We start from the raw sequence: 25,755 nt of genomic DNA on the forward strand, positions 1-25,755 counted from the left end.
AAAATATTCAAAATTAATTAATTAAATGAACTTAATTAAAAAAAACTAGCTAGCTTTTGATACGCTCACAGCTGCTTTGGGGGAATGTCTGTCCATCAACTATACATAAATAGATGAGGTGAAATTGTTATAAATGTTCATAAGCTTCAAAGGATTTGGAGGGACACTAAGGAAATCGCTTTAGAGATCCATGTGGCATCTGATGCTGCATGGTGGAATCTCTAATGGCTACAAGGAACAGTTTTGTTGGCAAAATGGGTCATTTTAGTCCTGAAATTTGTGTCCTTTTCAGATGTTGCCTCTGTTGTTGTATTAAAGCCTTTGCCAAGCTTTCACCAGGAGAAAAAATTATGTACACTTGCACAGAGGATCAAGATCCTGCCAGGGAGACAATAGATTTAACTTTTAAGTAATCCATCTGAATTTATATATATATATACATATATACATACATATATATATATATGTACATATATATATATATGTATATATATATATATATACACGCCTGTTGCGTTGCCTCGGGGGGTTGGAAATAGGATTATTTCCCCCCCCTCTCATTTAAGTTTGATTTTAAAACAACTTGTTTATGGCCTTACCTCTGACATTTGATATTGAAGTTTACAATGCCGAACAGCCCTGACAACCCTGCATACCCCATGGCTGAGACGCCTGAAACCTGCCATGCTGTAAGGACCATCAGGATTCCAAATGGACTAAAAAGAGGACAGCCATAGAGGATGCTCCAGAAATCACTGTAAAACCCACGTGCCAAAAAGGGGAAATGCTCCCCAGTGGCTCCTCATCAACATAACTTCATGATCATTTTTAATGTTAAGAAACAGCCCTCTTTGTGCCCTCGCGCGTCCTGGGGACACAATCCAGGCATTGATACTACAAAGGGGATGATTCATGGGAGATGAGCAGGCTAATTTCCCAAAGAATTGGTCGTGGTGGTGGGGGGATTGTGTGAATTTAATATAAAACATACCCCCTGTAATAAGATAATAATAATATTCAATTGGAAAACCCCTTCCCAAGGTGCGTGCCTGATGTGCCCCGAGGGTACCCGGAATCGTGGCTTTGGGAAGGGGATGTCGGGACTCTGGATCCAGATGGAAGTTAAGCCTGGCCAATCAGAGACGCAGGAGTGATGTCCTGGGCCTTACAAGAAAGGGGCCACGGCAGTGTCTTGCTAGCTTCCCCTTAGGACCCTTTCTCTGGCCTCTTGGTCCAGAGGGTTCAAAGCTCTGAGCTGGAGCTGAGGATGCATGGCACAGCTTGGAGGTTTATTAGTTAGAGTTGGTGTTCTCTCTTTCTCACCTTTACTATAATTATAAATTAATATACAGTCTCCAAGGAATTTTCACCATTATGTAAGAGGAATGCAAGTCAAACCAACCCTGAGGTTTCACCTCACACCTTGCAAATTGGTAAAAAAAAAAATTCCCCAAATGGCAATAATCAATGGTGGAGCATGATGGAATATTGCACACTAATACATTGTTGGTGGAGTGGTGAAATGGCACAGCCATTTTGTAAAATAATGAGGAATTATACAAATGAAGAGTCCAAAGTGTCCATACACTTAACCAGACTCCATTTCTTAGGCTTATTCCCTAAAGATACCTTTGGGAAGAAAAGTCCTTTTATACTTCAAAATATTTATAGCAGCTAAAAATCTGACAGCTGTAAGGATTAAAAATGATAAAGGCTGATATTATGAGGGAAAATAATATTTTATTTAGGCCCATGTTGATAGAATAAAATCAGACCATGTGCCTGGCTACGATCTATTCAAACTGCCTGCCAGTTCATACCTCCTTCCATCTTGTCTGCCTCATGCCAGAGAGAGAGTCAAGCCTGGTTGGCTAATACTTAAAGCCGGGCTTTACGCTGAAGACATCATCACGTCCAAAACAGGAAACCTGTTGCATCACGGAAAATGTAGTCTCAAAGTCTCCCATATATCCACAGGAAGTTTGTCGATTACTACATATCTTGAGGCTTAATACTTCTAAATAAAACCCCAGAAATTCTAAATAACACACAGCTAAGAACTGGAAATAAGACAGATGCCCTCAACTGGGAAATGGCCAAACTGTGGTACACGAATGTAATAGAGTATTGCTGTTCTCTAGGAAATGATGTGTGTGATGAATATGAGGAGCTCTGTGCAGTGAAGTAAATACACAAGAACTACAATAATGTAAATGGAAAGAGTACAAGAAAAAAGCAAATGTAACAAGATTACAAAGCCCAACCAAAGCTGACCCCCAGCCTATCTCTTCCTGAAGAAGAGAGGTCCACAAGGATTAGCTATATTTCACGTTTTTGAACTTTTTTTTTATCAGTTGTGCTGTTTTTTTTTTCCTTTTTGTTATATGGGATAGATCTCTGGGAAGAAGGGAAAAGGATATTTGGGATAATTATGCTCTAAGACAATAAGAGATACAAAAAAACTTAATTTTTAAAAAGTTAATCTTTTACTATCTTACTATATTGAAATCCCACCCCTGGCTATATGTCCCAAGGAAGTTATGTGTTAAGAAAAGAACCGTATGTACAAAAACATACATAGCCTTATTTGTAAAAAATTTATAATCCCTTAAAGTGTGTGCCCTGAAAGTGAGGAATGGCTGAATTAGCTGGTATTTAAATGTAAAAACTCTTCTTGTTCCATACAGAATGGCAAAGAGGAATAATTTGAGGAAACAGGAAAATGGCCATGAAGTGAGGAAGCCACTCCAGAGATGATGGTCAGTGCGAAGTATCATCGTGCACACACAGTCCCTGCTGGTTGGGTCTGGTCAGGGCCCACCCTGACTGCCCCTCTGTGTACCTTGTGGGATGAGCCCCTATAAGCCCTCTGCTCTTCAGGGGATTATCAGGAGCTCCTCCCTCATCTTCCATGGTGACCATTTTCTGCTTCTGCTCACGGGGACCTCAGGGCAGCCAGGCAAGGGTCCCTTCCAATTCACTCCCTGGAACCATTTGCAGCCAAGCCCAGTTGAATTGCCCAATTTACCATTTTTATTTGACCTAGTACTGGAAATTCTAGCAAATATAGCTAAAATAGAGTAATTTTGTTAGACTAAAATGGGAAAGAAAGTATCAAAATGTTTGTAGATGACTGGATAGTTTATCTAGGAAACACAAGTACCTAAAGCAAAAAATCAAGGGAGACAAGAGTAGTATATGATTAAACTACAAAATCATCTACATTCGTTTTTTAACAATAAAACTAGAATAGAAATTAGCACTCAGGAATTAACCTACATAAGAATGTACAGGATCTATATGAAGACATGTATAAAATTATATTAATCAAAACACAGGAAAATTGAAGCCTGAGAAACATTCAATGTTTATGGGTCAAATAAAACTGACACTATTTTCCAAACTGTCTTAGTGAAAAATTAAAAATCAAAGAGATTTAAGAATTAAGCAAACTCATAAAATGTATTTAGAAAAATAAGGAGACAAAATATCAATGTGAGGTGCAATATATCTCCCATAATATAAAGCACCAAGAAGATTTGCATTAGAGGAAAAAAAATGAAACACCAAACAAATAGATACACTGCATAGCCAACCAAATGCATGAAGATTCATGTTTGATAAAACTTATAAGATAAAAACTGGGAAAAATGTATTCTTTAACAAAATAATTGGGGAAAACTGCTTGGTAACATAGCAGGAAAGGATTTCATAATGTTACTACATTTTATATCACACGGTCAACTGACAGTAGTATTCAACCTATGAGATGGAAGAATACTTAACTTTTTATTAACCTATCAGATCTTCTGAGCCCTTCATTGGGACTTCTTGTGCCATGCTTCATAAGTAGTATGTATGCCCTGTAGCATAACTGCTGTGTGGGATACTTTCAGGAAAAGGAGGACAACCAGACACAGAATAGCTGCTCTATAGAATCTTAGAACTGGAAAGAACTTAAGACACCGTTTTAATCATGTTTCCCTTCCAATGCCAGGAACGCCTTCTATAATAGCCCTGGACAGACAGGCTCAATATTTCCATTTGCCTTTTGGTTTTCCATCTTCATTATTTCCAGGCTTCCCTCATTTCCTCTCTTCCTCAACCTGCTCTATCTGTATATCTTGCAAAGGGTTATTAGGATTGTCCTAGGGTAAAGAAGCTATTCCTTCCAGCTCTAAGTGCTGCCCCTTAGTTTTCTATCCCAAGTCTACACAATGCTTATGAAGCAACAAGTCACAGACTCATTATTTTGTAGTACACGAACACCAGCATTTCGAGAACATAAAGCTGCATCCTTAAGGAATTAACATCCTCCCTACCCCTATTCCATGTTCAACCTGTCAAAAGTTTTTGGGTGGGGAAGACAGAACAACATATAATACAAAGAGATAAGATCTGATTTGGGTATTTTAAGCATTTTTATTCAATAAATAACTTCAATAATAGCATTGTAAAAAGTGAACAACTGTTAAAACAAAAAGGCACTTAAAACAAGAATGTGACTAGAATGGAACAAGATGGGCAATTCAAATGGCCAGAGGCAAATGTACAACGCTCTGTTATGGCACTTATTGAAAATAAAGAGAGAAGAGCAATGATCGTCCTGTGCACTACAGTAAAACTTTCTGTTTGCTGAAAAGGCAGAATTTACAGCTCAGGTGGCAAAAGAAAAGTGTCAATACGAAATTTTACAAAAAATGATAATCAAATACATTAAAAGATTAGAAACGGTGACCAAAAGCACCAGGCTTTCAACAAAACAAAACAAAACAAAACAAAAAACAAAACAAAACAAAAGCATTTAAAACTAAAAAGTCCCCAGTCAGCAGACACCACATGAATTAAGGCCTTTATGTAAATAATATTTTTCAAGGACTGCTTTGCAGGATAGTTTGCAGTATTATAGGCCCTGGCTTGAATTTACAAATAAAGGCTTAAAAGTTACTAGGCACCAATAGTTCTTGAAAACAGCACATGGATTTTCTTTTAAAGCTATTTTTCCCTTTCCTAATATTTTCAATCATTACACATTAGTTTTAGTCCTTCTGCAGACAGTAGGAAAATACTAATCAAATATTTTAAAAACTATTTTTATACATTTAATTTTCAACCTATACTTAAGTTCCAGCAATGTAATCAATCAGAGGTGCCTTACAGGCAAATCTCAGTAAGATAAATTTAAAAGCAGTATTTCTAACTAAGCTAATAACTAAGCAATTACTTTGGATTCAATGTATTCGCAAACTCAAGCCCTGATAGTTTTGTAAAGCTAAAATTCCATTTTAATACTTAATGGATAGACCTCATCATGCTGATTACTTTAACCATTTCCCTCTCAACGTGTTCTTTTCAGGATCATATTTCAAAAGATCTAGCTACCAATAGTTCAGGAGGGAAAAGGTCAAAAAGGCACAATGTGACCTTAGCTGACTAGGATAAAGATCCTATCTCAAGTTTTCTGTCAGTCCCTGGCACTGATTTTAACTCTATTTGCAAAAAATTATACATATTGTACATTTTCAAAACCTGCATAGGAAACAACTATATGTAATGAGTTAGTAAAACCACTGCGGTATGGCCCTAAAGCTATTTACTGTGACTATAAAAACTGCCCCTGCAGACAAAGTTATGGACTTGCATAAGCGTGCTCATTTGCCCTCATACTTAGGGTTGACCACAGTTGTCACTGCACTCTTATAAATTGGATTTTCACCCTAAAAAGAAAGAAGGAAAAGAATTAGTTTTATTGCAAAAGTAAGGTATTTAACAAAATTATAGGAAAACTATAAATTACTATATCCACTTTGCCTTTAGAGTTATTCCTTAATCATGAATAAGCACTAAGGAGAGATTATAATAGACCCAAAGCTTTTCTCTGTTGGTTGAACATAAAAGGTACTCAAGGTACAGAATGGAATTAACAAATGTGAAGAATTCAAAGAAACTAGGTAAGAGGCACAAACTGATATAGAACAAAAGAACTAAGAGAACAATACACAAGGATTACAAAAAAAGGGAAATACAAAAAGATATCAGAATTGAGATTGATGCAATGACAAATTTTGATTTCAGAGAATTAACAGGAAATATACATGCTTCCTCTCAGTAGAGAAGCAGACAGGAAAATGGAATGGTGCATTCTATGACTCTCATGTTTGATTTGCCTTAATTTTCCTTCATTTTGAGTGAGTTCCATTAGTGGTGGTGTTGTGATGGGGCTGGGACTCAAAAGGGGCACAGTGATATTTTTTTAAAAAAAATCATCAGTTTATTTTTTTTAAGGTATTCAGACAGGCTAATGCTGTTTTAAATCTGTTCAGACTTCATTCACACCTTTTTTATCCTGAGTAAGGCCTGTACCTTCTACCTGTATGGCCTCTAGAGCCACTTTTAGGTGTGACTGGAAGAAAGTATGGCTGCCTTGCAGTTTAGCTGGCTCTACTGCTACTAATTCTACTACTGGACAGAAAAATCTAACTAATCATAAGTATCCAATTAACATTTAATGAGTGACCAAACAGAAAGACATCAAAAGTTATAACTGGTTCCCCCATCTATCCGGTAAGAATGCTCTTTCTGGAAGAGTATGTGGGGGTTCACCAATATGGCTAGAGTTCAGGAGATCTGGGGGTAAATCTACCATAAATTCATAAAGCCTGATTCAGTAAGTAATGTGCCACTAAATTATGACATGTAAATTAAATGATAATCATATCCTCCATAAACTCATTTCCTTTAAGTGTTTCATTTTAATATGGCAATGTATTAACTAATATCCTGATAAAGAGATCTAAAACCACATATATAGTACACTTCCAAATTCTACATAGTAAACCACCTATATCATGAGTTACCAAGTTGAAACCAAGAAAAAATATAGTTCAACAGTATGGATACACTAACTTTTTAAAAGAGTAGGCCATAAAGCAAAGAATTGATTTTGTTGGTGCTCTCAGTCCATTTCTAATAATTTTATTACTGGTTATTATATTATGTATTTACATATAAGGAAAGAAGATGCCTTATATTTATGATTTTTCCATATACTGGCAATTTGACAAATGACTTCTTATAAAAAGTGAAATGTTTGGATATTGATAGACTTAAATGGAACAGTTTAATGGAAGACCTTACCTTATGAGAAAAATTCATTGCATAGTCAAACATTTCATTGCATAATTTGAAAGTAAAGCCAAATGAGCAAAAAAATCCTAACATGCAAAGTTAGCAGGTAAAGTTAAACTAGGAGCACATGCCTGTCCAAATGAAACCATTAGGCCTAGTTTTAATTTTTAAAAAATTCCACTAAAAATAACCCAGACTAGTTTCTGTTAGGTAAAAAAGAAGGCGGCGTAGGAATGAGGAGCAAGGCATTAATATCACAAAAACTAAATCAAAGATTCTTGGTAATGTTCAGAAGTAAAGATTCTCATCCTAAATGAAATGTCATCTTGTGGCTTTATTTTTTGAATGGGTAAGTAAAAGGCAGTTATATGAATTATCTGGGTTGATTTACATTATTTTTCTACCTAAATATCATCTATTCAGGGAAGGACTTAGTCACCTCCTAACTCGATCCAAGTCCTAGGAGTCTGTGTTTTGGTTAACACTGAATCTTCACACTACACAGTTCTTCTGAAGTGTTACAACGCCCCCAAAACACTGAACACTTACTTCCTTGCCCTTCTGGTCCCATATTTCCAGTGCTTTAGAGTAATACCATTTTCTCTTTAGCTGTGTGATGTTCCCTAATAATTTCTACTATTGCTTCTATTTCCCTGAGAAATGACATCTAAGGAGTATCTATTTGTTAAAGTAACTTGTTAAGATTTCATGAATGGAATCAAGAAAACCAAAAGGTTCTTAAGTTCTAAAGCCTGAATATTTTAGGCAAAAGAATGACTTGTACTTTGTCCTAGTGTGTATCATAACTACACAGTTGTGAATTAAAATTATTTATTATTTCCTCAAAGCATTCTCACCCTAGCCCCTTCTAGCTCTGAACCAGATCTGAAAATTCAAAATTCAAGGTCTGGAGAAATTCAGTGGCTTACCCCAGTAAAAGAATTGGTTAGTGACTAGGACTTAGTTTTCCTAAATTCCAGTCTGATACTTCTTCTTCTTCTTTTTTTTTAAATTAAACTAACATTTTACTAAACTAAATTTAATTTGTATCTGCATATGAGCATGGGAATCAAGATATCTAAATTTAAAAGTTTCTATGAAAGGAAGACCTTTTGAAAAGTCTATTAACAGAAGTATTTAATAAAAGATTGCATTAAAATTTATTAACTTGCAAGGAGTTCTCTACTACCAAAATTAACTTAATAATTTGAAAAATTCAGAAACTGGTTCATGAACTTAAGAAAAGCCTAAGAAATAATTATTTTTAACAAGTCAATACTTTGATGTACCCAGTGAAAAAGAATTTATTTAAATGCTAGTTTTTGCTAATGGGTAAATCAATACTCACTATGTATAAATATGAAAAACTATTTCAGTGGCTACCCCATCAACTTTTTCTGATCTAGTTACATATTCTCAACAAGGTCTAATACTATACAAAGAAATACTTTATCCGTATTTGGCCCTAAGAGGCACTGTGTAAAATGAAAAGAATCCTGGCTCTGGAATAAGAGAATCTAGGTCAAATCTCAGCTCTGCTCTTTACTACCTATGTATCTGGCAGATTACTTCTTTTCTCCAAATCTCTGCTAATTTAGTTGTAAAATAGGAGGGATCAAGGTAAGAAAGGAACAAGAAAACCTTCAAAGTCTAAATAAGCTTTCATCTTAGGATCCTATGTAACAATAACTTTGAAAGGAACTAAGTACTATCTATATTACACATGAGAAGGAAAGGGTTATCTCTAATTAGCGCTGTAGTTTATCTTGCCTGTCCTATCAAATAGGCAGTAACAAAGGACCCCAAAACCAGAAACCCCAAGGTTTGAGTTTCAATCTTGATTTTAGTTCTTGGGCATTTATTAATTTGACTTTGTAACACAACTTCTCATTGTCCTATTTCTCTATAACTTATTACAAGCAGAGATTAACTACCACTTGACTTACCTCTCAGAATTATTAGTGCCTACGTTGAAAGAACGTGTCAAATGAGATTCATCTCAAGCACATAAAAATACAAAATTTTCAAATTATTTTAATAAAAGTTCCTTTCCAAGCATTTCCAACTGAAGGCTTTCAACTTAATCTTTTTAAAAAATTGTCAAACTTAAAGATGAAAGCACTAGAATTGTAAAGATTAAATAAGAACACTGAACTCATTATCTTTCCTCTCAAATACTTTTCCCTTTCCAAACTTCCCTATTACTGTCAAAGGAACCACCATTTTTCCAGGCTTAAAATCTAGGTATCATCTTGGACAACATCCCCCCCTCTCTCACCATATATAACCAACTTATTGTAAAGAGCAATATACCTATGGCCCCCTTCTCTCCCCTGGCCCTGCCACTACTCTTATGGAATAACCTTCTGGTTGCAACAGGCTCTCCCCACTAAGGTTCATTCTCTGTTCAGCTGACAGTGATCTTCCTAAAGAGCAGGTGAATTATGTCACTACTCATCTTCAATTGACCCTAGTGATTCCCAATCATATCCAAGAAAAAATTTAAATCCTTATGCTCTGTTTGGCATTCAAAACCCTATAGTTAGACCAGCATCATCTCCCCCCACTACCCCAATTACTTTTTTCAGTCTTCTTACATTTTATATTCTGTCATCCCATTAATCTGTAAAACTCAAAGATGAAAGCACTAGAATCATACTAAATTGTAAAGAGACAACATCCAAAGAATTCAGGCTTTTTTTTTTTTTCCTGAATGCAGCCTTTGATGTAATAACAGTGGAAAGAAATTCAGTACATTTGGATTTAGAAGGCCTGGGTTGAAATCTTGGCTCTATTACTTATTGGTTGTGTGATTTTGGACAAGTCACAACCCTTAGCCTTGATTTCTACGTAATAAGAACAGTTAACATTTATATGTTAGGTACAGTGCTAAGCACTTTACAAATATTATCTCATGAGATCCTCACAACTCTGAAAAGTCGGTGCTATTATTATTCCCATCTTATAGATGAGGGAAGTGAATTAAACAATGGTTAAAGGACTTGATAAGGTCTGGTATGTATCTGAGGTATGTATCTTGAATGCAGATTTGAATTCAGGTCTTCCTGATTCCAGGCCCAGCAGTCTATCTACTGTGCCATCTGGCTGCCCCTATTTATAAAATGAGGGACTAGAACTACATGATGGTTCCTTCTAAATCCCATGGTTTCAATGAAATAAGTTAATATTGTTGGTCCATAAATTATAATTTGCAAGTAGGAATAAAGCCTGTGAGAACTTACTGGCACACATGCCTTACAAAAAGGGCAAGAAAAAAAAGCAGCAGGACTGTTAAAGCTACTCTGGCGAAGGCCTTGAGAGTGATAGGAGGACACACAGGGCAGTGAAAGGAATCAATTTCACATGCAGAGAAAAGGCAGAAATGGAAGAAAATACGAACGGAAATTTAGAGACCAGCTTTACGTCCATAGTTTGGATTCTTGAAATTATTTATAGGGCTCTTGTAAATCGGATTTTCTTGCTAAAGTGGAAAAAAGTCAATTTCTAATGATTTCAACAATAAGAAAATGAAGCAACAATCTCAAATACCATAAAAATGAAATGTTTCACTGTCTATGGAGACACACAGAAAGGGAACATTAAAAAAACCCTCTAACATGAAATGCAAATTACATCATAACCTCTTATAGCTGAAAGCTGCATATCTCATAGAGAAAGAAGATTAGGCAGATGTTCATTCAAATCCCCCTCCCCAAGGTTCTGAATCCTGAATGATCAGACAGGCACACTTCCCCCAGACCTTTAAACACATAAGAGTCTTCTTGAACATAAGTAGCTTTTCTGAACAATCTTCATCAAAAAACAATTTCAATGATTTGGCTTTTTTTTCTCCCCCAGAAAAGATAGATCTCTAAGAACAATGGACTCTCAACACACATTCACCCCTTTCAATTTTAATATGCTTAGTTAGGGTTAGGCAATTTTTGAAATAGATGCCACTATGTAGCACAATATAAAATAATTTAGAAATCAAATTCATATTTAGTCAGTTAAAATCAGAAGATATACTTTCATTTTATAATAGGATGTATTATCTAGACATTTCTAAATATTGTCTTTCATGTTCTCTATTTTTTAAGGAATAAAAAGATACTTTGAAATAATTAAAGTTGTAAGTGTGTGAATTATAATTTTAGATATGTTAAGATTTACTTTATGAATAGCATTGCTTTTCTGGTCTGTTTTTCAACTCACCGTGTCCCATTTTGCATTCATTTTCTCCTTTTCAAATTTAGCAAACTCCCTCCTGTCATGAATTATCATTAGCAATTTCCATATCAGCAGTAATGCAAGGCCGATCAGCACAATTCCTGCAACCACTCCAGCTACAATGGGAATGATGTCTGGACCAGTGGGACACTCTACAAGATGAAAAGAAGGAAGGGTGGAAACAGAGAGAACCGACCAGTGAAAAGTCAGGAATGTTACACTGTGACATAAAAATGCTACTGAAAATTTTTTACACAAAAAGACAAATCTGTAATAGAAAATTCTCCAAATGGTTCATCCTTAATATGCTCTCTTAGGCTAAGGAAATTCATGAAATAGGTACCATTCCATGAAAAAATTTTCAGTAGTAGTCAATCGCTTGATGAAACTTTTCCTTTGTTTTCTCCATTTTAATTTCCCTTTCTTGGGATGAGAATGTAAAAATGAGGTTTAAATACTAAAATGGTTTCCTTTGTATCTAATAACCTATAAATGTAAGCGCTCTATCTATAAGGAAGAACAAGGATTATCTTACTTTTCTACTTGTATCCCTAGTATTTAGCCATATGTGCACATCATTACTAAAGGGCTGATACTTCATTCATTCAAGTGCAACCTATGGTAGAAATGGATGGAAAAGATATTTGCCTATTGTGCTGAGGGGAAAATATTGCTCCCTTTTGGTCTTCTATTATTGGACTAGATCATTTTGGGAATAGTTAAACTGTGGTATGTGAATTTAAGGTGCTCTATATAAGAAATAATGAGTTTGAAGAATTTAGTAACAAGAAAAGACACACGAATTGATGCAGAAATAAGTAAATCCAAGAAAACCACCATAAATGGGGAAAAAAGGATAAAAGTTGAATGCTGTGTAATTCTAAGGACTGATGATGAGTTAACAAAATGTCCCTCCTTTTTGTCTTTGGAGAGCTAGGGGACTATGGATGTGGACAATTGCATATCCTGAGCAAACTTACTTGATATATTGACTGGTTTTGCTGAACTGTTCCCCCTTTTTGGTCTAAATATATTTTACATAAGATTTTCTTTTCCTACTTAAGCTGTAATATTGTGTTCTGTTATTTTGTAAATCAAGTACAACTTATTTTAAATTGTATATTGTTCAACATATTTTTACAAATTCCCTTTAAATTAGGATTTGGGAATCTATTCTGAACCCTGAGAAATCTGATAATAGGCAAATATGAATGGAACATGGGAGGAAATGAAGAGGAAACTTCTGAAACCATGAGATTCCCACCTGGTGTCTCCACTACATGAACAACAACTTCATTGTTTCCATTGACTGAATATGTAAAATAGAACCAGCAGTCATCAACATCTTTCTCCTTACAGTGGGACAGGGCCTCCCGCTGGCCAGGCTGTGGTAAGTCTTCTCGACTTTTTACTTTGGTAATGTTGAAATATGGACAGTCTTTTAAACATGTGTCTTTTTTTTCTCCTTTATCAAAAGCTCTGCACTGAACACATTCTCTGTAAAGACACAAATTTGTAACATTTTAAGTGTGTGAAATAATTTTTCAAACATGTGAAAATAACTATTAAAAATTTCTAAATTTTAAAAATAATAGTTTAATCAGAAAGGAAACAATAGAACAGGTAGATTCTGAAACATCCAAAGGTAGATTCCTTGACTGGCTAAGCAACATTTGTCTAAAAGGAAGCCAATGATCCATATTTTAAAAAGGGAATCATGAGTGGTCTAGCTGCTAGATTGTTGGTAGACATGATCACCTGGCTCTATCTTCAAAGTTAGTTTTGAGCTTATGTATAAGTAAAGAGTTAAACTCAACTTATGTAGTTGCTTTGATTGAATAGAAAATAGAACCAAAATGTTGCATTATCATTCTGTGACTTTATGCTTCCATTAGAGGGAAATAATTTAAGAAAGAAAATACTTTAGATAACATTCTAGATCGGCGTTCTATAGATCTAATGTAACATTTAAGTCATATTTATAACTGTAGCTTAGCGTGTGAGATAATCCAAGGAGAAACAAGTTAAGAAGAAATACTCACTTGTGCTCAGCACAGACACCAAGGCAAGTCTGACACATCTCACAAGTTGCCCCTTGGAATTTTGGATCAGTGCATTTACAGGAGCCACAAACGCATACTCCTCGGCCATTGCAGATTTGCCCATTTGATGCCATACATGAAGATGTATCCAAAGAGCAGTCACAGGCACTGCCAGTGAAATTGGGGTTACATTCACAGACTCGACACTTGCAAACACCATTTCCTGCAATTCAAAATTTTATATTTCACATGACAGTATCACAATTGCAAAAGCACTTAAAAAATCTCTACCCATGCCACCATCGGCAGGCAGGTCAGGTATTTATGAAAGTGGCCTTTATTCAAGAACCTCCTATTTCTCTCCCAAGTTGAAGACTTCTATTTTCCCCCCAAAGATGAGCAAAGACAGAGCATCATCTCAGAACTTCTTACCTCCACAGATTAATCCGTTGGATCTATCACAATTGAAATTGTCACATTCACAGAATTTGCCAGAATAAATCTCATTTGTATTGTCCCTCTTCCTACACACACATTGTCCACAGACACACTCGCCATTGTTGCTGCAGATTTCAGAGCTATTTTCTTTCCTGCAATAAGCATCCATGTCTTCACTATTTACTTCATCTGTGCTGCACTCACAATGTCTCCCGACGCGTCCCTCGTTGCACCTAAAGGAAGAGTGATCATCATGATTAAAATTCATGAAATAAAAGTCTAAAAATTGTATTCAGAATGAATCACGTAGAAGTTCTGATGAGGGTAGAAAATAACACTAGCAGTGGCTACGGAAAGCAAAGGTCCTCTCTATATTTAGGCCAGTCTTATAAATGAACACAAGTCTTTACTCCAGGTCCTGAAGGAAACTGAACTTAGAATGTATGAGCATTTTAAATTCAGAACTAGAAACATAATGAAGCAATGTATATCTTCAGGCTACTGAAGCTCAAAGCCCCTGGAAAGCTTGATTATAATATAGTGGTAAGCATGAGAATGAAAGAGAAAATTTTCCAAGTGAGACAAATTTAAGTGACTGCTTGCTATTATAATGAGTAGTATTATTATAATAAATAATAAATTTATAATACCTATAGGTCACTGGAAACAAGATGCTTTATTTCTGAAAATTCAAAGCGTATTTATAATATATTTAGGATTCTAAAAGATTTAGTATAGAATTTTAGAGCAAATTTTTTCTTTCTTATTTTCTTCAATTTATACTAGTAAAGTAAAATAAAAATGGTATTCTTCCTACACTGTGTGGTCTAGCCAAATGGACCTTCTCTCTGTTCCTCATAGACAACACTATCCTAATCTCATACTTTTGTCCTGGAGAATCCCTCTCTCTGAGATGCTCTCCCTCATCTCCTGTGCCTACCAGAGACTTTTGCCTTCCTTTAAGAGTAGCTGAAGCATCACATTTTACATGAAATTTTTTCTCATCCTCTTAATAGTTAGTGGTGCCCCACCTCCCAGACTATTCTGTATTCTCTTTATATTTTTTTTTTTTAAATAAACTCTTACTTTCCATCTTAGAAATAAGAAGGCCATGGAGCATGGAGGTTAAGTGACTCGCCCAGCAAGGGGCATGAATAGACACTTTTCAGATAAAGAAATCAAAACTATCAATAAGCACATGAAAAAGTGTTCTGAATCTCTTATAATTAGAGAAATGGAAATCAAAACAACTCTGAGGTACCACCTCACACCTAGCAGCCTGACTAAAATGACAGTAAAGGAAAGTAATAAATGTTAGAGGGGATGTGGCAAAATGGGGACATTAATGCATTGCTGGTGGAGTAGTGAATTGATCCAACTATTTTGGATGGCAATTTGGAACTATGCCCAAATGGCGCTAAAAGACTGTCTGCCTTTTGATCCAGCCATACCACTGCTAGGTTTATACCCCAAAGAGATCATAAGGAAAAAAACTTATACAAAAATATTTATAGCCGCGCTCTTTGTGGTGGTAAAAAATTGGAAAATGAGGGGATGCCCTTCAACTGGGGAATGGCTGATCAAATTGTGGTATCTGTTGGTGATGGAATACTATTGTGCTATAAAGAATAAATAATGAACTGGAGGAATTCCATGTGAACTGGAATGTCCTCCAGGAATTGATGTAGAGTGAAAGGAGCAGAATTAGGAGAACCTTATACAGACACTGTGGCACAATCGAATGTAATGGACTTCTCTACTAGCAGCAATGCAATGATTTAGAACAATTCTGAGGGACTTATGAGAAAGGACATTATCCACATCCAGAGAAAGAACTGTGGGAGTAGAAACACAGAAGAAAAACAACTGCTTGATTGCATGGTTTGATGGGTATATGATTGAGGATATAGACTAACTGATCACCCTACTGCAAATAATAATATGGAAATAGGTCTTGATCAATGACACATGTAAAACCCAGTGGAACTGCTTGTTGGCTGGGGGTGGGTGGGGGGAGGGAAAGAACATAAATCATGTAACCATGGGGAAGTGCCCTAAATTAATTAATTAATTAAAGATTCCAATTTAAAAAAAGTGACTTGCCCAGGGTCACACAGTCAGAAAGTGTTTGAGGCCAGATTTGAACCCAGGAATTCTCCAGGCCTGGCTCTTAATCCACTAAGCCACCCAGCTGCTCACTCTTTACATTCTTAAATATGTATTTGTCCTTTCCTCCATTAGAATGTAGTAAGATCTTTATGAGCAGGGATTATTTATTTAATTCATTGTATTTTATCTCCAGCACCTAACATAGTCTCTGGCTCCTATCAGGCTCTTAATAAATGCTTGCTGCTTTACTGATGCTTCCTACTTCTAATGTTCAAAGAATAAAGCCAATTTCAGGGTATGTTCATTTTCCTAAGAGTTTTACTTTTTTCATTTGAAAAGAACCTGATAAGAATGAAAATGAAATTCAAAAGAATTTTCTGCCTCTCAAGAAACATGCATACACATCCCCCAAACTCACCCTGACCAGGGTCCCCTACTTACCGGCAGGCACCACATTCAAATGTACCATTTCCCTCATGACATTCTGGACTGTTTGGAAGGCCTTCACTCTGGCACTCGCATTCACAGATGAACTGGAGTGTAATCTCTACTTCTTCAGTAAAACCTAAAGGCTTAATTTTGAAGGTTTCTGTGTCCTTCTTCGGACATTTGTTGGAAGTTACACTAATCTCGAACTGAACCTGTAAGATAAAGAATGAAGAGCTATATCATTGCTGTGTGGTTTGCCTCATCTACTACCCAATGCCCAACCTTAAGTGATCTTCACCTACCTCATCACCAATGGAAATATTGGAACATTTTCTTCCATTTTCTCCTGTCCCATTCACTCCATTCTTGCAGAAAGATTTGTAACTTATGGTTACTCCCTCTGGCAATTTGCCATTTTCCAAAATGACTTCTGAAGATAGGGACTAAAATAAAGATTAATTTTAGCCAAAACAAAACAAAAAAAGAATTCTAATTTGCATTAAGTGAAAAAAAAACCTAAAACTGTAGTTCAGTGGAAAGAGCACCAGGCCAGGAGGCAGGAGGTCCTGGACTCAGATATGAACTCAGACACTTTCTAGCTGTGTGATCCTGGGCAAGTCAGGTAATCCCTACTGCCTAGCTCTTGCCATTCTTCTGTCTTGGAGCTGATACTTAGTCTTGATTTTAAGACAGAAAGTATGGGTATAAAAAAAAAAGAAAGAAAAGAAATCCAACTGAATGGGATTCCTTGAAAGAGTATATTTTAATTTTATTATGGTTTTCTGTCACTGATCATGAATTAATCAACCAACAAGTTATCTTTAAGCAACCATGTTTATTATGGCCTTAAAAATACATTGAACTAGGATGTGGAACAGAACCATAAAGGGAGAACACCCCGCCAACCCCCCATTTTGAAGCTTCTCTCTTCCAATGGCAAAAACAAAAGGTAAAGGTGAAACATATACAATGATTTTTTTTTAAAAGGGAAGCTCTATTCTCAGTAAATAGCAAAGGAGAGCTTGGCAAAGATTCCTTTCATGGCCTCATGGAGTCAGGAAGTGAAATTTATCTCAAGCCGAAGGCAAGGTATCCTTTGGGGTGAAGCTAGAACATGAATAAAGGTTCTATTTTCTAATAACTTGCTTGATGGCAGAAGACAGATCTTGAAATATTTGTATTTTTTTTGCAGGGACAACTCTAAACAAGGCATATTTCTCCAATTTTTTTTTGCTAGCATAAAGCTAAGAAAAAATTTCCACACTATTTCTAGGCTTGCTAAATTGTACCCAGGAAATGACTGATAATCCTTCTTTGACAAAATGACATACTATAAAGATATATAAGAACAAGGTAATTTCATTTACTTACATTGTATGCATCAATGATCAATTGAATTACATTGCTGGAATTTGCAGACAATGTTCCTACTGCTGACTTGGGGATCAAATTTTTTAGCTCCTTAATAGAGAAAATTTAAAACATTAAACATGTGTAAAGCATAAGGACATCTACTATACCAACATATTATTAAAAATTTCTTAACACCTGTTTTGAATACATACTAAATTTTGGAATACTAAATATAAATCCTAGTATGAACTCAAGATATTCATAAGGCTAGATATTTGGGAGCCAGACATAAAGAATTTTTGAAAAGGTGATTAAAACACCAGCAACTTTCCCCAATCTGCCTTGAGAATACTTTCCTACAGTTAAATGTACACTTATTTTTACTTTTTCATTAAACAATGAGTCAAGGTCCATAAATTTATAGCTTGTTTAAGCATATATAAAGCAAATGTAACCACTCTATACTTACCTTATAAACAGCCTGAAATTCTTCTGTAACTGCAAAAATTGTCTGAATGTTATTTTCACTGAGTTTTTGGACAAGGTGAGCAATAGAAGGATAATCCTAGAAAATAAAGGATCAATAATTGGTAAAGTGTCAGCTCAAAGCAGGTAATTCTATAATATTCTTCATTTTAGAATGTATTCCAAAGTACTAGAAATATAACATGTACCAGTGACAATCAGATGATCTGTTAGGATCTTATCCAATTCAAATTTTCTATTAACTCTACAATTTACAAAGTTTGTATTAATTTGGATTGGATGGGATAACACCTTCCAACTAAATTTGTCCTCCAAAGCTTTATTGTGGTGTGTAATAATGTTGGGTCCTCAAAGGCTAAGTGCCAATGGAATTAAAGCTCTTAGCAGGGCCTATACCAAGCTAGAAAGGTTTAGACCTGCCAAGCACTATGTGCCTCTCATTCTAAGACTAACCCATATAAAAGGATAGAGAGGCATCACTAAAAGGTGAGTCATTCAGTTGTTTTGGTCACAGGAACTTTTGAAACCATCTACTAAGGTGCAGAGGAGCTGTGATATATATCAATGAAGGAAGTAGCCCTATCAAAGAAAAATAACAGATTTTTTGAAATACCAATAGTGATAACTACTGCATTCTTCAGAAGAAGCATTTCCTTCAGGAATGGAAAGTTTCTGGGAGCATGAACCATTATCTGATGAGAAATATATTGATAGAAACTATCTAAAGAAATGAATGGCTATATCATAATGAACCAATGGTTGGGATTCTCATTTCTTGTGGTCATAAAAGAAAAACAAATATCTTTTAAAAGGCTGTTCCACATCACATGAAAAGGTAATAAAGCAGATGCTGACTCTGAGGAGGCTTTCCAAATATGAGGAGGCAATGAATGATTCACAATCTGAAGGAACAAGAAGTACATGAAAACTCAAACGGTCCACTAAAAATGTGGCAAAAATAGATAAAATACACTGGGTTCTCAAGCTGTATGTCTTAAATAAGAGCTAGCAAGAACCAAAGAAAAAGGAGGTGAAAATATAATGTAAATCCATATTGCAGTAAAACATACAGTCCAAAAAAAATTAGCAAATTCTAGGTAGAGTTGAGAAAGGAAAAGGAAAATCCCATCTATTACAATCCACATGTAAGTGATCTGCATGAGAATAAATGAAAGTGGAGGAGAAACAGCAAACATCTTCTTTACCCAAACCCAGCATGACTGTGGGTGGAAGTGGATACAAAGCCACATCTTTAAAAAGCAGTCATACTAGCTTTCCTGTGTATGGAGGTTAGGCCTCATAATTACCAAAATAATAAAACCCCAAACCCTGAAAAACCCACAATTCAGACGCCCGAAATACTTATAGGTAGTATCAACACATTCTTTAATGTAATGTCAACAAATCTAAGTAAGGAATTAAGCACTTACATAATAATGGCTCATTGTATACACATTATTTTCTAGGTGACAACGTCCATCATTTGGTAAAACAATTCCACCAAGTTTACCATCTCCAGCAAAGTGAAACCCAGCATCAGTGGAAAAAACCAACAGTCGTGTAACATTTCTCCAGCCAATTAATGACTTAGAAAGAAAAAAAAAAAGGAATTTTGAAGACAAACTAAAAAGTAAACTCAGTATACATGTTTAAACTTTCAGTACTTTAGCTGCTTTTTAAACCTCTATGATGCTCTTTCTCTATTCAGTCTTGGGGTGCCTTTTCTATTCTCTAATATTTAAAAGATGTCTAATAAAAAAGCCTAAGACCATAAGGCAGGAACTCTCTCTTTAACACCTCATTACCTAACTCTGTAGCAATTTTCTTGATCTCTTGATTGTGAATTATCCTGAACCTTTAGTTAATCAGGCCTTTCTATGTCTCCCTCATGTTCCATCCTCAAACTATAATTCACATTTCCTTCTCTGCCTACACTGCCACCATATTATACTCTCTTTAGAGCTTGTAATTAAAAAATCACCATGTTTTAGGAATCTCTTTTCGATGAACTCTACTTTATGTTCTAACTTACCAGTATAATTACTGATTCAGGGCTTCTTTATAGCTTTAATCATTCTATTCACATACTTTTCTTGATCTGCTGAATAAATTTGTCTTGGCTTATTTCCCAATTAGAAAATTAAGAGTGTGAAGTCCTTGAAGGTGAAGACTGTTCCTATTAGGTAATTCTTTAATTCTCCTATGTCTAGGGAATGGGCGGGGGGGGGGGGGGGGGGAAGTAGTGCTTCTTGGGAAGTGAATAGGAGACAGGGATAGTCACCAGTGTGGATTAAGGAAGTGACTCCATAACTGCTGAGGTTCCTCATAACTCTTTAAGATAGTGTAATTGTTCTCCCATTCTTAGCTTTGCAGCCACAGCATTTCTGTATCTTATCATCCCAAAAGAAACTAGTATCAAAGAGTCTCACTTTGAAATACAAACAGTCCTGAATGGGGTCACAAAGAATAAACTCCATCTTAATGAACTATTAACACTTTAGTTGACTGAGAGCAGGAAAGAGAACATGCTCCTAGAGGTTTCCTAGAGGAAGTAGTAATGAGGGTGAGACCAGAGGATGAAGGGAAGAAAAAAGGAATGTCTTAAAGGCAAACTTCATATACTTCATAATTTTGCCTAGGGGTCAATTCTGATTCTGTTGTTAATTCCTTGCCCAACATATACTCCCAAGTGCTGAAGGTAGTTTACTACCGATGAGTACAAGCCATAGAAAAAACTAATCTTCTAGAATACATTCAAATAAAAAACACAACCCATACTTAGTAAAAAAAAAAAAAAAAAAAAAAAAAAGCAAAAACCCCAACATATTACCAAACAAACAGGCACACACAGCATAATAAAATAAAATTTTCTTAATTTACTAAGATACTGGGTACAAAGGGTTATTTTGTATTCTGATTCTATAATAACATACAGTAGCACAGAAAAAAACCCCAAAAATTAATCTTAGGGATATAAGTCCCAAATCTTTTGTTCTTCCAAAACTCCTTTGATGCTGCAAAGCCAGAAAGGAAGGAGTATCACAATATCAAGACACCTGGGCTAATTATTTTTTAAAAACAAGGAGGAGGAAGAGGACATGAGCTCAAGAATCAGGATCTCTGGCTAGGTTCCTCTATTGTTTCAAAAATCACTGAAACAAAACCCGGCCTCAGCCACTTCCCAGCTGTGTGACCCTGGGCAAGTCACTTGACCCCCATTGCCTACCCTTACCACTTCTTCCACCTATGAGACAATACACCGAAGTACAAGGGTTTAAAAAAAAAATCACTGAAAAACAGATTTTTGAAACCCTATGTAATAGGGGATTCACCCTCCCTTTATGTGGCATTACAATAATTGTAATTATTATTATAACGCTTTTCTCACAGAATCTATGTAGCATTAAACTATACACTTCTGGAAGCTAAAGTATGGTATGGTTATGTTTATTATTCCTACTGACTGATAATAAGATAATAACCAATTGTAAAGAATTAATTACTTACTCCACAAACTGCAACCTGCATGATTGCATCAAATCCCCCTTCTGGAGAATCCAAATTGCCAGAAATGTGCTGTTTTCCTACAAGGTCATTAAACACTTCCCCTTTATCTGTAAGGGGGAGCACATTTTTGTAGCTAAATGGACTGGTGCAGTTTTGGTCACCCGTGCAAGGATTCCTCAGTTTAGCTGGTGTTGTACTAATATATGGCATCACTGTTTTCTCCACAAAGGAACCAAATCCTATTGGAAAAACAATAATTTGTGGGTTTAAAATTTAAAATTACCAGCAATAACTTAAAAGTCATACTAAAGTCAACATGCCATACCTAAAAATCCCTTTGTTTTCCCAAAATGCTGGCTGTGAAATATGCACTTGCACTTTACCATATGGGAATGTCTGATATTCTGAGAATTCTAACCATTTTGAAAAGATAACCAAAGAAAGTCTGGGAAATGCTCTTATCCTGAAGAGCCTTGTTTCAATTTAGTGTGCATCAATAATGCTTGTTACATGAATAAAATCAAGAAATGCATAGCTATTTCCAAATTTTTTCAGCTTAGCTTCGCCCCCACACCTATAAGCAGGAAGGATATTTGGGAAGAATAGTATTTCCTTGATTAAAAAAAATAGTTAAGTCTTTTCAAACAGCTACTGTGGGGTTTCTAAAAGTTACAGGCCAATTTTAACATATGGTCCCTGCTGCTCCAGTAGTACTGTCAAGGGCACAAAGGTGAGAAAGACATGAAGTAAGGTTCTATATCTGTGAAGTGAAAAACATGGACAAATTAGAAATAAGACTGCTATGAAATGGAAGTCTAGGTTTGAAATGAGAATTTGGATATTAAGAGACATGGTACAGGGGATTTGGGTATGTCTTGGGGAAACAAAGCATCTATCTGTTCATTTCTAAGATTTTGAAGATGTGCTGTGAAAATAAGCATGTATTCTATGTAGTAGAATCAATTCATTTGTATTTTTCCAACACACTTACCAATTCGGAAATCTGACGTGATTCTCTTCATTTCATACATTAGATCTGTTCCAAGACTCTTGACATTCTCCAAGTCATCTTTCATGGAATAAGAAAGATCCATAAGATAATAGAGGTCAATAGGATAGTCTTCAGCTCTCTTGAATTTTAATGCAAATGTTTGTGGTTCTCCTAATAAGACAAATGTTAGAAAAAGAAATCAAATTAAATTACTAGAAGCCCAAAGTATATCAATAAAAAATAAATCACTATCACATTTATTTCTTCTTTTATCACCATTTCCATTAACAGTCTATGGTTTTAATACTGTCATTGATTGATACAGATATTAAAAAAAATTCCTTTACACTACTAGAAAACAGGATTACAACATAATAATAGATGCAAGTGTTGACATATCACTTTGGTTCCTAAAAATGTCCCTATTATCTTGTTATCATATTTCATAGTGACAAAGTGACAATGTTTAAAATAATGACTATGACAGAATAAGTTCTTAGTGACTATAAGCTCCTTGAAGGAAGACTGATTTGCTCATTTTTATACCTTCTCTGTAATGCTTACACATGACCTTTTCTACAGAGTTGGAGGTCTCATTGTGGTATGAAGATGGCCTCAGTTTTTTTTTTTTAAACCTTAAACACGGAGCACAAGTTCTGATGGGTCCAATCAGCTAATTTAGTTAGTGATATTTGCGGTCATAGTAAGTCATAAAATTAAAGACTTGGTGGTAGGGCTGCATCTATAGGAGAGTTGATCTATTTCACTGGAACAAATACCTCTACTGATGAGCTTTTTTGTAGTATTAAATTAAGGAGCTATTGATATCTCTTTACTGAATATGCTAAAAATAACTTAATTACTAAATTCGTGCTCTTTGCCCTTAAACGAATGCCAACTCACTTTATGAAAATCAGTCCTTGGCCAAGAGTCCTGCAAATTTGGCCTCAGGCATTTCCTAACTGTGTGACTCTTGGCAAGATACTTAAACTGCTCCCCCCCCCCCCCAACTGCCTAACCCTTAACAACACTCTTCTGCCTTCAAACCAATACACAGTATTTATTTTAAGATGGAAGGTAACAGTTAAAAAAAATACAAATAAGAAAATCAGTCCTCAATGACACCTATGAAATTGCTATTGCAATGAGAATTTTAATGATACTGGAATTAAAGACTCACATACCTGAACGTAACTTCAAGGTTAGTTGTTGTGGTTGGATCTGAGTAATATCTTCAGGTTGAAGTTTTTCTGCTGTACCCTTACTGCGATTTGTCACATTTTTATTTTTTCGGATATCTTTGTAGCCTCGAGGATTTTCTATGTCTTGTGGACGGCAGCCTTTCTTTTCTAATGCTTCTAAATCATCACATCGGGCAGAAGTAGGCATTCCTTCTTGTAAAAATGACTAAATCACACATAAATATAAATAAGAAATGGTGGTGAAAATCATAAGCTGCAATATTGTTCACTGAACAAAAGATTCAACACACTACAGGTATTAATTTAATTTTTTGGCTTTTAAACAAGCTTTTCCTACTCACATATGAGTGTTTGTACTTTTGGTGGAGGGAGAAATAATCTGAATGAAAATAAAAAATTAAGAAAACTTTGGGAGGTCTTAGTCAACTGATATGGTGTTAAGAAAGCAGAACCAAGAGAATATACACGCCACTATAACACAAGGAAACGCAACAGGAAGACATCAAAACTCAAGTGAATATACTAATGAATCTTGGCTTCAGGGGACTGATAAAGAGGCTCATTTCTCTCTTCTTTGCAGAGAAGCAATGAACTTACAGGTGTGAAATGAAACACACTGACAACATGACATAAGAAAAGATTGACTTGTGTGTTTCAACAATCCTATTTTCATTCTTTTTTTTTTCTAGAAATATAGAACCTAAATGAATCTTTGATTTGTTGCTTCCTAATACATAACAATTCAAAGGGACAGCAAGGTGGTGCAATAGAAAGAATGCCTAGCCTGGAGTCAAGAAGATCTGAGTTCAATTCTGGCTTTGGTCATTTACTGGCTGTGTAACTCTCAGCAAGTCAATTACCTTGTTTGCCTCAGTTTCCTCAACTATAAAATGAAGATAATACCAGTATCTTCCATCCCAGGAGTTTTGAGGGGATCATATGAGATTAAGTGTAGCATTTAGCACAGTGCCTGGCACACAGTTGGAGCTATATAAATGATAGCTATGATGATGACCATCAATTAATATTTGTTAGATATCCATAAAATCTATCATACTACATAAGGTACAGTGAGACAGATATCAGGCAAAATAGGCAAATTTTTTCAAGCTAGATTATATGGGGGGAAATCCTGAATATAAACATCATTTGACATAAGATACGGTTTTAAGAATATCTGCACATAGGAACAGAAGATCTAAAAGCTAAATCAAACCTTTACTCTTCTAGACATTATTACACTCAAACTATCCTCCAAAACAGAAAAGTATATTAGTAAAGGAAGCTTTTCAAAACACTAACCAACAAACAAAAGGGTTATGACTGTATACAGGGGTCATATAAAAATATCTTTAACCATTCTCTGAAATGATATTGAACTATTTAATACCATGTGCAACAGCCAACTGTGAATTACTTCAGAAATAGTTTGGTAGGATAATCCCCAACTATAGTTTCTCTTGTTCTACAGATAGTCCACACTATAAAGAGACTGAATAAAACTGTTAAGTATGCTGAGTCTTTCCACCATCACTCTGAATGCCAACAGTTGGTTGGCATAACTGCTCCTAAAGAAGAGTAAAGGGTTCTGGGCAGCTTCCAACTCTACATGCCTAGAATAGCTGGAGGTTTAGAGAATAAGGACTGCTCCTTCAGAAACAGTGCATTACAGTCAGGAAAGTGGAGAAAACCAAACTTTGTGCTTATAAACATGCTGAAGTGACTAATTTTAGAAAATTGCAGCCTTCTCTGTCTTCTTCATCTACAGTTTAGCCAAGAACTGACGGTGAGAAATACAGTGAGTATTTAGGTGAGTTCTTTAAGTATCTGTGTTTACAAC

General features: G+C 35.5%; 2 protein-coding genes across 3 annotated transcripts in view; one reads left to right on the forward strand and one right to left on the reverse strand.

Moving 5' to 3' along the window:
* The window catches only part of LOC123249833, a 44,370-nt gene extending 43,216 nt beyond the window's left edge, over window positions 1–1,154 (forward strand). The window contains exon 8 of the mRNA XM_044678942.1: window positions 1,042–1,154. Coding sequence (XP_044534877.1) covers window positions 1,042–1,154 — 113 coding nt within the window. The remainder of the gene's footprint in view (window positions 1–1,041) is intronic.
* A 3,248-nt stretch (window positions 1,155–4,402) lies between these two features.
* Window positions 4,403–25,755, reverse strand: part of ITGB1 (integrin subunit beta 1) — a 29,271-nt gene continuing 7,918 nt past the window's right edge. The window contains exons 3-15 of one of the 2 annotated variants that reach the window (XM_044677410.1): window positions 23,898–24,120; window positions 22,714–22,884; window positions 21,723–21,961; window positions 19,646–19,801; window positions 18,199–18,294; window positions 17,748–17,837; window positions 16,679–16,819; window positions 16,389–16,588; window positions 13,833–14,071; window positions 13,401–13,623; window positions 12,623–12,855; window positions 11,344–11,510; window positions 4,403–5,717 (exon numbers count right to left, since the gene is read on the reverse strand). In XM_044677410.1, the coding sequence (XP_044533345.1) occupies window positions 5,652–5,717; window positions 11,344–11,510; window positions 12,623–12,855; window positions 13,401–13,623; window positions 13,833–14,071; window positions 16,389–16,588; window positions 16,679–16,819; window positions 17,748–17,837; window positions 18,199–18,294; window positions 19,646–19,801; window positions 21,723–21,961; window positions 22,714–22,884; window positions 23,898–24,120 (2,244 nt within the window). In that variant the 3' untranslated portion in view covers window positions 4,403–5,651. Of the gene's footprint in view, window positions 5,718–10,528; window positions 10,610–11,343; window positions 11,511–12,622; window positions 12,856–13,400; window positions 13,624–13,832; window positions 14,072–16,388; window positions 16,589–16,678; window positions 16,820–17,747; window positions 17,838–18,198; window positions 18,295–19,645; window positions 19,802–21,722; window positions 21,962–22,713; window positions 22,885–23,897; window positions 24,121–25,755 lie in introns of those variants that run through there. The other variant, XM_044677409.1, reaches the window with a different exon arrangement.

The sequence above is a fragment of the Gracilinanus agilis genome, chromosome 5, assembly GCF_016433145.1.
Source record: "Gracilinanus agilis isolate LMUSP501 chromosome 5, AgileGrace, whole genome shotgun sequence".
NCBI lineage: Eukaryota > Metazoa > Chordata > Mammalia > Didelphimorphia > Didelphidae > Gracilinanus > Gracilinanus agilis.